Source organism: Gnatocerus cornutus, chromosome 2 (genome assembly GCF_029298725.1).
Source record: "Gnatocerus cornutus isolate USDA-ARS CGAHR chromosome 2, icGnaCorn1.1, whole genome shotgun sequence".
Taxonomy (NCBI): Eukaryota; Metazoa; Arthropoda; class Insecta; order Coleoptera; family Tenebrionidae; genus Gnatocerus; species Gnatocerus cornutus.
In genome coordinates this window covers 11710089-11722668 of record NC_142234.1, presented here as the reverse complement: position 1 = coordinate 11722668, position 12580 = coordinate 11710089, and the positions used below count along the sequence as shown (strand labels likewise).

The 12580-nt window shown below is 32.1% G+C and overlaps 2 protein-coding genes across 4 annotated transcripts; both read right to left on the bottom strand.

The window, feature by feature from the left end:
- Nucleotides 1–49: 49 nt before the first annotated feature.
- LOC148179044 (peptide transporter family 1-like) lies at nt 50–5185 on the bottom strand. 3 transcript variants are annotated; one of them, XM_088030587.1, is made up of 8 exons: nt 4907–5185; nt 2406–2484; nt 1855–2358; nt 1723–1805; nt 928–1673; nt 677–881; nt 391–627; nt 50–343 (listed from the first exon to the last, which is right to left on the bottom strand). In XM_088030587.1, the coding sequence occupies exons 1-8, from the start codon at nt 4928–4930 to the stop codon at nt 152–154; spliced, it is 2070 nt and encodes a 689-aa protein (XP_087886713.1). In that variant the 5' UTR covers nt 4931–5185; the 3' UTR covers nt 50–151. The 3 variants fall into 3 exon arrangements, with proteins under 3 accessions (XP_087886713.1, XP_087886714.1, XP_087886715.1); XM_088030588.1 differs by lacking the exon at nt 4907–5185 and adding an exon at nt 2780–2837; XM_088030589.1 differs by lacking the exon at nt 4907–5185 and adding an exon at nt 2659–2677.
- Nucleotides 5186–6152: 967 nt separating this feature from the next.
- On the bottom strand, nt 6153–11951 carry LOC148179043 (peptide transporter family 1-like). The gene is made up of 9 exons (XM_088030813.1): nt 11830–11951; nt 9238–9341; nt 8563–8641; nt 8008–8511; nt 7867–7949; nt 7066–7817; nt 6817–7015; nt 6525–6761; nt 6153–6468 (listed from the first exon to the last, which is right to left on the bottom strand). Exons 1-9 carry the CDS (start codon nt 11837–11839, stop codon nt 6316–6318), a joined length of 2121 nt encoding a protein of 706 aa, XP_087886939.1. The 5' UTR covers nt 11840–11951; the 3' UTR covers nt 6153–6315.
- Between the last annotated feature and the right edge of the window lie 629 nt (nt 11952–12580).

Sequence of the window (12580 nt, the reverse complement as noted above, 5' to 3'; positions counted from 1 at the left end):
GCTTGTCTGGAAAATTGTTTTCTACCAGAAGCAGGAAAGGAAAAAGCAGTTTTTCGTTTCACTTGTTTATTTATTAACAGGTAAGCACATATTTACATAATTTTAGTAATTTCGTGTTAATAAGTACAGTTTCTACTCCACAGGAGTAATATTAATAAGTCTCATCAACATCATTCGTGAACGTAGGATTATCAATGGCATTGCTTGGTTTCTTCTCAGACTTCTCTTCCAACTGTTCGCTCTCACTGTTCACTGAATCAATGTATTTATATCTCATAGCCATAAAAGCAAAGATGATGACATCCACAACCAGAAGACCAGTGTACAACAGAAAATCATACGACTAAAAAAAAACAATCACACCTCTTGTTAACCACAATGGATCTTTACCTGTTTTTCAAATATCTTCGCAGATTCTATAATAACAATAATAAGATTACCAATAGCCGTTGTTAGCAGCCACGCAGCAGTCAAAACCGATTTCATGGAAACCGGAGCTTGGGAATACGAAAATTCAAGTCCTGTAATTGAAAACATGATTTCTCCAGCAGTAATTACAACGTATTGAGGAATAAGCCAGAGAATATGCACACTGTTTGGTTCTGTTATTTGATGAAATTGTACGTCCTGCAATCAAAGGAAGTTAAACTTGTCATTACCATTGATTTGGTCGTACCTGTATCGCATTAGTAGCGTCTAAAGAAACCAAAACTGTGTACACGCCTCCAAGGTAGAAATCCAACTCTTTTTCAAAGTTCTCAAGTTTATAAGTACCAGGTTTTATTGTTAAAATCGAAGTGTCATCGGTGGGAACATTTAGAGCAGCTTTGTCCGACGACCAGTACGTTAAATTAAAATTGGCGTGCCTGTTCACGATTGTTCTGAAATACAAAGTCAAGAACTGAATTCAAGGGTCTTTTAATAAACCTTATTTTTGGAAGACCCTGCCCGTCTTTCGTAATATCATCTTCAAGTCCCACCAGTTCTGTTTTTTCCGGAGTCGATAAAATGTGATAAAATAGTGTTTTCTCTTCTGTTATTGTGAAATTGGTACCTTCAATGTCAGCGCCACATCCAGTGATTTTATAACTAACAACTTGAGTTCCACTAATGTTGTCTATATCAAACTTTCTATATCCCATTGTAGGAATTTGTTCATTAATAATGTAAGGTTGGGCGTTGAGTGTCGCATTGCAATCAAAAGGATTATAAATTCTGATTTGGGAACTTCCTACTTCTGGTAATACCGGATATGTGGCCTCCAACGCAAAGGACACTCCTGCAGAAATTGCAAAAGATGCAGCAATTAAAAGTCCTCCACACACTATTCGTTGCAAAGGCGATGTTAATAAATGACATTTTGCCAAAGCCGGATAAACAACATAAGTGAATAATGGGATAAACAGAAGAATCAGTAGTGGATTTATCACTTGCATTTGGTCTGGCAAGATTGTGTAAACACCGATGTAGCCATCCATACGACTTGCTTGGAAAGTCCAGCCACTTCCTTGTTGGTCATAGAGAGCCCAAAATACTGGAAGAGGTATGAAAAGAACAAGAACTTTAAGGGTTGTTTTAATATCATTGACTAATGTTGAGCCAAATTTTTGTTCAGAACGATCTAACCAGTGATCAACTTTGTCAGAAGCCTTGAACTTTTCTCTAATACCATGCTGGAAGGAAAGTTTTAGATCTAGAAGTTTAAAAAGAAAAGAAACTTACTCCTATGCATTTGCATACTTGTACCACAACGTTTCCTTCTGGTTTCCTGATCTTGTACAATGGTTTACCAAGAGCAAATATTACTAAAATTAATTTCGTTAACATCGATTTATGTTGAGTAACTTAAATTACCGATGGAGATAATCATGAGCACACCAGGAATTGCAAACGCCAGCGGATAGCAACTCTCCATATCAAAGCAATGAACATCTTCTCTTAACACCGGCGTTAAAAACGTTGAAATAAGACTCCCAGCGTTGATAGCGAAGTAGAACAAAGAAAAGAAGCTTGCTAGTTGAATTTCTTGTTGTGGGAGAACAAACTGGTCACCTCCAAAAGCTGATACACAAGGTTTAATTCCTCCAGTACCAATAGCAATAAGTAGCAGGCCGATCATTGAAAATGGTATTTGTGGTAAGTTAACTGGTTCGGTAGAAGCTAGAGCTAGAAGGATATTTCCACAAGAGTAGACTATAGATACGTATAAAATTGTTTTAAATTTCCCTAAGAGACTGTCGGAGAGTATTGCTCCGAAAAGAGGAAAGAAGTATACCAACATAGTAAATGTATGGTAAATAATTTTCGAATCGCTCTCTGAGAAAAATAAAATGTCACGTAGATACAAGCTGAGAATCGCTGAAAAAAAAGAATTAGGCCGTTGAAGCGAAAAATTTAGTACTTACTTCGCATTCCATAGTAACTGAATCTTTCGCAGAATTCATTGCTAACGATGAAGAATACTGATTTGGGATAAGGAAGTTTCTGCAAAAGAAAAAAAGTGAGCATACATGTTGGAAAATTAAAAACATCTGGTTTTTCCACTCATTGTGATTTATTTCTTAGTTTGATAACCTCTAGATTTAAATACATAGTCTCAAATTCAAAAAATGTATTATCTTCAAAGACAATGCAACTACGAATTATTTTATTGTATACTTAAAAAGTCTTCACACGAGTACAGTACACTGAAAAACAGAGAAAACTGTGTTTGATAATTTTATACAGCAGCACTTGGCTTAATGATGATGAGGCAAATTATTTAAATCAAAAAACCCACACATCCTTGGAACCCTGGCAACTTGTTAGAAGTAATTGTTTGTTGTCATTGGTGATGATTCGACGAATGCAACATTATAATCGCAGAGAGCACAATGATTGGTCAAGGTTACTGGGTTACTAAGATGTGGAGTCTGTAATTCTAAATGCCCCGCGGTGTAAAAATTAATAATAAATCAAAAGTTGTAATAATTAATTTTTATTTTATCAATTGTAAATAACCCAGTAAATCAAGAGTGTATTATATTTTCTCTTCAATATTGATGAATTGTAAAAATCGTTTTGTTTTTTTTATTACAATTTGTCAAGATTTTTTCTCTTATCAATCTCTTCAATAAATGCTGTGAAAACAGAAAGAGTGCGGTAAAAATTAAAGTTCTAAACAAGATTAGACGCTGCGGAAGACATTCACACGCTCATTGGGATTAGAATGAACGGTTTGAGTTAAATTTAATTTGTTTGCCTCGTAAAATATGATGCTCTTTTTTTTAATCGAACACACCTCTTCATTAGTCCAAAAAGAGAACATGTGTTTCAATTTTTTTTTATTTTATAATCAACTTGGTATACAGGTGTCTCAGAACTCGCGCCCCAGGGAGCAAGGGAGGGTGCCGACAGCAATACAGATGGTAAATTTCAAAACAAAAATTGACTAAGTTTAATGTACTCGAGAACGGATACAAAATTAACAACCAATCCCAAAAGCTTACTCGAGAAGTAGAGTAAAAGGCCATCCCAATTTCCTAGGCAACGAGAATGTAATGTTTTTTCGTCTTATCTCGTTTATTTTTTGAGTTCAAATGTTTTAGTTTCAAAATTTTTATTAAGAATTGTTGCCTCCATAAGCTCTTTTTCTCTGGGGCGCAAGTTCTGGGACACCCGTATTTAAAAAAAAATCAGAAATAACAGTAGACATTCTTTAAAAACCTTGACTCATTTTAATAAAGCTTTTATTACGTTTGACTATTGAAAAAATAAAAAATCTTTAATTAGATACGTCTCCTTTTTTGGAGACGTAGAAAAACGCAGAAATCAAATGAGTCCATCAGTTTTCGTAAAAATTCAATAAAAATTAATTCAGGGTGAAGAACTTGTTAACTGAAAATCATGGAATCATAATATCAAATATTTGAAGGAGCAGTTAGTTTTTTTGGGACAAATAACAAATCATTAATACAGAATGTATGTAACTTAAAGAAAAAAAGCTATTATTTTTACACTAGTGGAATAATAATACATAATTTATTATTGCTCCTTTGAGTTTTTTATTTTTTATTTAAAATGACACAAAAATACCTAATTGAAATTCTATACCTACATATCAAATGACCTAGGCAAATTAGTACATGATTAGGTTCTAATTTGACGTTTGAATGTTAATTCGGTTTTTTCAATAAAATATGAAAACCAGTTGCCACACACTGAATATTTAATTACAGGTATTGCACAGAAAACTTTGTTAAAAGATCTACATACTATGCATAATGATAAGGATAAGGTTTTTTTATCAGTAATTTTTAAATGCTAAAAGTAGGCAAAATACTTGTTTTTTGAATGAAAATGAGATGTGTTAGTTAATCGCTCCACTTATTATATTTTTTTCAGACGGCTATAAGTAAATGATAAATTTTAAAATAATAAAATAATTTATAAACAAAATTGTTATGGATGGGTTGGTTGTAATTATTACACAGGTAGTGATATGGTCTAGTATGGGTATGTAGAACGTTTTCCAATTCCATGTCATTTTAAACGAAAGAAAGAAATTTAATTAAATGATACAAAAATTAATAGATGTTATAAAATCTGTTTTTTTTGCATAAACTTAAATAGCATGACAGAATCATTGTAAAATATGTATTTTCTCTTGTTGAGTAAAATAAAAAACAAATATTAACTGCCCTCATTTTCGATGACTATCATTAACAATGCAATCTGTTATATTTCAAGCATGCCAAATATTGTAGTGACTTTCTTGTGTAAAACATTTTTTATGGTTTTATTGTGCGCGTATTACAACAGGTGCACCTACGTGTACTGCAATGACGTGCCACTGATTTACCTTTGTGTAAAATTATAACCATTAAGCATTCACGTTAATCCAAGCGTTTGTTTACTTAGGAATTACCTTTTCTTTTTCCAAAAATCCCATGGTTGTCAGTAATAAAATCTGTTCTTAAAGCAACACGATTTAATAAAAATCAGACATCACAGCAAGGATTAAATCTAGCGTTTCACCATTATTACATCAGTAAAAATCTGTAGTATTTGACATTTTATTCTGGTCACAATTTATTAGAACATTCAAATTTAATGAAATGTGTTATAGTGTGTCAAACTTTCGTTTCGACTGAGTTCACTTTACACGCGCGCTTACTACCTCGCTGTTTAACAATAACTGAATGAAGAATGCGAATACTATGATATGTAACGACAGTTTGTAGTAATGGTAAATTGGTGAGGGAATTAACTGACCGATGAAGGAGTCGATGGTGCACCGATTATGCTCGTCAGATAATTGAGATAATAACCATAAGATATGTAATTTATTGTTGGTCAAAAAGTTTTTAACCGGTCCGGAAAGTACCACCTAAAACATGCCAAGCAATTATTCTTAAAAATTCAAGATAATGAATTTAACATGCGAACGGTTTTTGGGGTATCATATCTGGATAATTAAGTACACCTGCCCACATTGTTATGTGGAACTTGTAGTCAACAAAGTGTTATAGATAATGAAATTATTTTTTAATGGAGCGTAGAATAGGTACAATATTAGGTATAATTATAAAGATAAAAAAACAGCATTGGTAATGTTTGGAATTACTTAATATTGTATAAAATAAACCAAAAATAAAATACATGACAATTTTTAAATAAAGATACTTTCTTGGGCCTCGTTTTTTTCTATTTTGTATATTTTTTTTGCCTTGATAACAATCTCGACTTTACATTGCCACTTTCACTTACTCTGAGCTTCTAAAACTGATGAGAATTTTACATTCTGAACTCTTACTGAAAATATTAGAATCCAAAAATCTCAACAATTGAAGATTAAAAATCGCAGTATTGTAAACAGTTTAATGACATCAAAGAATTTAGAAAAATGAATCTGGGAATCTGTGAGCTGGGGAATTTAAATCTGAGAGCTTAGAAACGCAGAACCTAAAAACTTGGGAACTAAAGATTGTTGATAATTACTTTAGTTTTGAACAATATAATAAAATAAAAGAAAATGGAAAAAATACAAACAAAACGCATAAATCCAAAAACATATAAACCAAAAAATAAAATTAATTAAATTTAATGCGATTTCTTCAAATAACGCTTGTCCAACTACAAATTACTACCTTAGTAGTTGTGTAATCTCAGAATTAGATAGAATTATTTTTATTTAGGATAATTTACATATTTACAAAAAATAATTTACAAAAACAGAACTACTTTTAAGAAACACATCTTTTTAATAAATATTTACATTAGTAGTACCACAACGCTGTGGAAATTTCACGTTCAGCAATCCATAGGATTTACTTCTCATGTTTTTAATGGTTTCTCATCTTTGGTCTCTGGTTCATCTTCTATTTCTTTATCTCCTTCTTTTTTAACATACTTATAACTCCTGGCAATAAACGTAAAAAGAATCATGTCTAGAACCATTAATCCAGTATAAAGGAGAAAATCATACGACTAAAAATAAAGAGTAAAAAATGTAAAATAAGTTTTAGCCGTAAAAAACTTCTTACTTGTTTATCGAATATTTTGACTGATTCAATTATAACTATGATGAGATTTCCAACTGCACTGGTTAAAAGAAACGCGGAAGTCATTACAGATTTCATTGTTACAGGAGCTTGCGAATAAGAAAATTCTAAACCTGTGATGGAGAACAAAATTTCGGCAGCTGTGATAACTACATATTGTGGAACCAGCCATAGCATATGAATGCTGTTAGATTCAGTGATTTCAAACGACTTGATGTTCTGCAAAAACATTATCACATTATCTCAATTGTAAAAATTTCTTCATTGTATTTACCGTTAAATTGTTATTTATAATTTCGGCGACTACGGTATAAACTCCACCTAAGTGAAATTCTATCTCTGCTGTTCCAAGCTTGTAAGTGCCAGGTTTTATTGAAAACAGTGAAGAATTTTTAGATCCGATTTGGAGAGCAATGTCACTATCATCGTAGTATGTTATGTTAAAGTCTTCAACGGCATTACCCACTATCGTTCTAAAATTTTGAAATGTTTTTATGGACAATTAGTATTTAATGCCTGATACCTAATGTTCGGAAAACCATCTTCAGGCTTGCTGATGTCATCTTCGAGGTATTCAATTCCAGAGCTTGATGGGTAGAAGACATAACCCGTTGCCTCTGTCAAACTTAGATTTCCTTTCACATTGCCAAACGTGCAGTGTGTAAGATCATATTCAAATAATTTAGTTCCACTGCATTCAAGTGAATAAGAATTGTATGACATGGAGTCAAGTTCTGCCTTCAGCCAAGTGGTGCCGTTTTGTTTAATCAGCAACGAAGCATTACTGCTGCATTCGTAAGGATTGTAAATTCTTACTTGGCAGCTGCCATCACTTGGCAAAGTAGGATAAGTTGCTTCTAGAACTGTGGAAACACCTACAGAAATTGCAAACGCGGCAGCTCCTAAAAATCCTCCCCATATCATTCTCTCGAGAGGCTTTGTAAGGAAGTTGAATCTAGCCGTGAATGGATAAATAACGTAAGTGAAGAGCGGAATAAACGCCATAATTAAAATAGGATTGATAATCTGCAACTGATCGGGAAGAATGGTCGCAGAACCGATTCTCCCGTCCATCCTGTTAGCTTGGAACGTCCAAGCACTGCCTTGTTGGTCATACAATGACCAGAAAATTGGGAGGGGTATAAATACCACCAAAACTTTCAGAGTTACTTTGATGTCATCGACCAAAGTGCGGCCGAATTTTTCTTCCGAGTTGTCTAGCCAGTGTTCGCGTTTTTCAGATTTTTTTAATTTTCGTTGTTCGGTCACTCCATACTGAAAGAGTTTTTATAAAATTTCAAATGAAATCGTTGTTGTACTTTACCCAAATGCATTTGACTACTTGGACAACAACATTGCCTTCAGGTTTTCTGATTTTGTAGAGAGGAAATCCGATGACGAATGCAACTAAATAAAGTTATTTACTTAAATGAAAGAGTTACAAATAGTATGTCGAATAGTTTACCAATAGAAGCGATCATAAGTACACCAGGAACGCCAAACGCCAATGGATAACAACTTTCTTTGTCAAAGCAGTGCACATCTTCTCTTAAAACTGGAGTTAAAAACGTCGATAGCAAACTGCCGGCGTTGATTGAAAAATAAAACACCGAGAAGAAACCGATTAATAATTTCTCTTGTTGTGGTAGAACAAATTGATCACCACCAAACGCAGACACACATGGTTTAATTCCTCCAGTTCCAAGAGCAATTAGTACCAAGGCGATTATAGCAAAAGGAACTTGTGGGATTCCTATCGGTTCAACAGAAGACAGAGCTAGTAAAATATTTCCACAAGCATAGATCACTGATACGTATAAAATGGTTCTGAATTTTCCCAACCAACTGTCGGATATAATAGCTCCTAGTAGGGGGAAAAAGTAAGCAAACATGGTAAATAAATGGTAAATGATTTTTGAATCGCTTTCGGAAAATGATAGCTCGTCTCGGAGGTACAAACTAAGAATGGCTAGAAATCGAGAAAATAAGTCAAAATATGAAAAAAACACAATGTACTCACTTCGCATTCCATAGTAGCTGAATCTTTCGCATAATTCGTTAGTGATAATGAAAAACACTGATTTAGGGTATCGAACAGTCTGAAAAAACTAGTTGCAGTTAAAGCTCTTTAGCAAAAATTCGTGTTATTTTTACATACTTTTGTCGTGTGTATTTAACTGTGTTGTGTTGTGTTTCGAAAAATCTAAAATATTTATTAAAAGCAAATTTAAGCAAATTCTAAGTGGAAAAAGAAAGAGAAATAGAAGAAAAAACAGATGGTATAGTAATTTTACAATGTCAGTCTTGTCAGTAATGAGAAGAAATAAAAAGGACAGAAATCAATAGAGGCGAAAAAGAAGTAAAAGCTTTTGTCGAAAGCAGTAAATGGAAATGTTATACTTACAAATGTAGATTTACTAACTATAGTTGTAACACAAATTTACATACATATTGAACGCCTACACGGCAGTTATTAAACACGAGGGGCTGTCACTGACACCAAAGCACTAATATTTGCGTAGGTTAGAAATTTTTAGGTGGCAACAAGGCTTTATTTGTTCTTTTTGGTCTACACGTTTTTGAAAAAATAAAAATTTGATACTCTAATTTTAGTGTTCATTGTTTTTATGTATGAGTATGTATAGGTTAGTGTATTTTGTGGTCTAGACATCATTTTCACACCTCATCATCTTACCTCAACTTGGGCCTCATTTTCGGTTATCTCATCTCCAAATTTTGGCTTTGGTTCATCACCATCAGTACCGTTAGTGAACCCATTTTCAGATTTTTTGTCCGACTCTGAAATAATACGCCAATTAAAATAACGTTCCTTAACAACTAAAAACTATTGTTACAGTTGATTAATTAACACAGTTTTATGAAATTGGTTCAGTAATTTCGTCGAGAAACAGGTAGAGCGACTTGTACGTAATGATAGGTACATTTACATCATTTAAGCCTATTATGGTTGTAAATCCTCAGGTGCTGTCAGAAATTGACAAACTTGACCCGAGTTAATGAAATTTATTACCGGTACTAAGATTTAATCTGTTTTCACTTACTAAGTACGTGGTTAAATAAAAATTAGGGATAAGTGAAAGTGGTTACCTATCTGGGATTTGGCTTCGCTTTACGTCACTGTAATTTGTTACATTTTGGAAGAATGTCGATAAAAGATAACGCGACGTTATTAGACTTTAATTAACTTGGGAAATACCTACTTTTTATTAATTTGTCCAGACAGCGAGCAAACTAAGTTGGTGTTTTAATGAAAAATTTGGAACATGTAGTCTAAAATTTGGGAACTGATAAAAGTATATGATATTGCGATTTTTTATAAAGTAAATAAGCGAGATAATTACTAATTTAACTCGCCATGGATGATGCAACGTGACGGCCTCGTAACAAATATCCAAACAAGTACTGTAAATTCCTAATCATTCTTCCGTAAATTGTTTCACGGAGCCAAACCCTTTATTTAGAGATTATACCTATAGATACTTTGGCAAATAGATGTTGATATAACGCAGAACTAGATAAAAATGCCTTTCATTAATGGTGATTGATTACTGTTCCATAAGTGCGTTCAACATTTTTTTATTATTATAAACAAAGAAGATCTGAAATATTATCCAAATATGTGTTTTAGGACTATTATGTTTGTATTATCGTCATTTTTATATGCGATCTATAGGTGAAGTTTTTGAATAATATACATCCATACATGCATCCTACACCAAAGGAAAATATTTTTGCAATAAGAGTATTTATTTTAAGGCCATTTTATCAGTCTTTATCAGTCGATTGTAGCTAAATATGCTGAGATAAAACCGAGACAACAATACAATTCTCCAAAAGACATCGACCGTTATTTGACAATTCGATGTTCAATAAATTTAAGAAATATAGGGCAAGGTTGATTAATTTAATTGTGGTGGTTATTTGTAGTCACAAACAAAATCACAGAATTAAGTGTGACATACTTTTTGTGCTCCGACGTAGGTATAATTGCGGGCTAATTTATTTGTTTTTAAAAAATCATCCTAACTGCGGTTGGTTAAATAACATTTTTATTTGTAATAAACGCGGCCGAAATTCCAATTTGTTTTTAATTTTTTGCAAACTTTCACCTGTAAACACTCACAAAATGTCAATAACCTTAATCCTTGAAAGTCTTTCGTAATTTATATCAAAAACAAGTTGTTTGTGAGTAGAGTATATTTTCTGCAATTCTAATGCATTGTTTTGGGAGTGCTGTTTTTAGGATATGCGTGGTTGAAGACCTAAATCATGTATGCAAATTTGAGATTTTGTATCAAAACCTCAATAAAAACCCGAAAATAATGATGAACAGATTAGAGCAAATTGAGATCATTTGAAGCAAAGAATATTTTTAATTACCTTGATAAGAATGCTACATTCTTTGTAATTAAAAAGACAATAGATCTTATCTAACAAAGTACAGTACAGTGTTGCTGAAGTTTATATGATAAAATTCTGAGAAATATACGTTAGTACTTACCTACATGTGGGTTCATGTAGTAAATATTGTTAATGCAATGAACAGATAGACCTATTTATCAATTGAACAATATAAATTTTTAATGTTGGACATTACGCAGCATAATTCTGAGATCTTTGCAAATCTTTGCACTTCACAGATATTAGATAAGGATTTTGGAATTTTTTTCAAAATATCTGGGCTAACCATTATTGATCAATACCTTTATCGGTAGTTTATATTTTAATTTGTTAAGCAATAAATATTTTCTTATCAACTGGATTAATAGATAATCATCTGTTAATTACTTCGTCAAAAGAGCGATGGACTTAGTTGAAGTTTGAGAGTTTTATTAAATTAAGGTCTACAAAAAGTTTTATTTTAGTCCTCAATTAAAACCATGTAGAAGCTTTAAGTTTAAAACAATTTCGGAAAGTTTCATTGTCCTTATTTCTAAATGAAATATGAAAGATAGATAATAATGTTCAGATTGAGTTAATTTTCTTTCCTCAATTGGCTGCTTTTATTCTGCAAATAGCCGCAGTTTTTTTACCACACCAAATTTAGATCAAGGTACATTTATTCGATTTCAACGTATATATTTCAAGTCTGCAATACAATTACCCAGCTAATTTTTAGAATTTTGAAAAATAAAAATGATTATACAATATATAGAAATATATTATTCCAATCTAGTTCTATCGATTTCTGAACTTCAAAAAAAAATCTCTGCATATTATATTTATGTATTAGGCTTTATTTAAATGGGATTAAACCGTGATTTACCTTCAGTCATTTCGCTCGCTTTTTTTTTCACCTAAATAATACACTCACTAGACTACAAATAATTAAGTCTTCCTTTCACACACAACAACAGCTTCTAGATTAATAGACGATAATCTTAACAATGTAACAATTATAGTGATCGACAATGCTTATCTCGAGTAGTAATCAGTTATTAATTTCAGGTATGATAACAATGACCTATCCTGGCATCGATAGATATACCTAACTTTTGAAATGACCCGTGAAAAAGTAAATATCATCTTTAGTTTGAGGGTAAGAGGTTTGTATCCGGTTTTGATAAGATGAAATAGGGAATGATGTAAAATTGTAAAATATTACAAATGGTAAATTATTAGGAGAAATAAACAATATCATATCTTGCATAAAAATCGGATAATAAAGAGCACAGACTTTCTCTTAATTTCAAGTCCTTTGTAAACTGTAAATGCATATAACTAAAATGAGCATTTTTTACGACTTTTTTTATTTTTATTATTTGCTTTTTAAACTATGTCTACAATTCTGCCTCTCTTTATTTATTTTCAAAATTAAAAATTGCCTTTACAACCTCGTAGGGATATAGAAGTTGAACACAACAACACAACAACACAACAACACAACCAAGATGTTGTTTAAAAACGTAGAATTTGAGAAAATGTTGGTGAGTTCTTATAAAGTTTATTTAATATACCGAATATTGAACAAACTAAGATTGGACAAAAAAAAAATTAAATAAATTTTCCGAGATAAT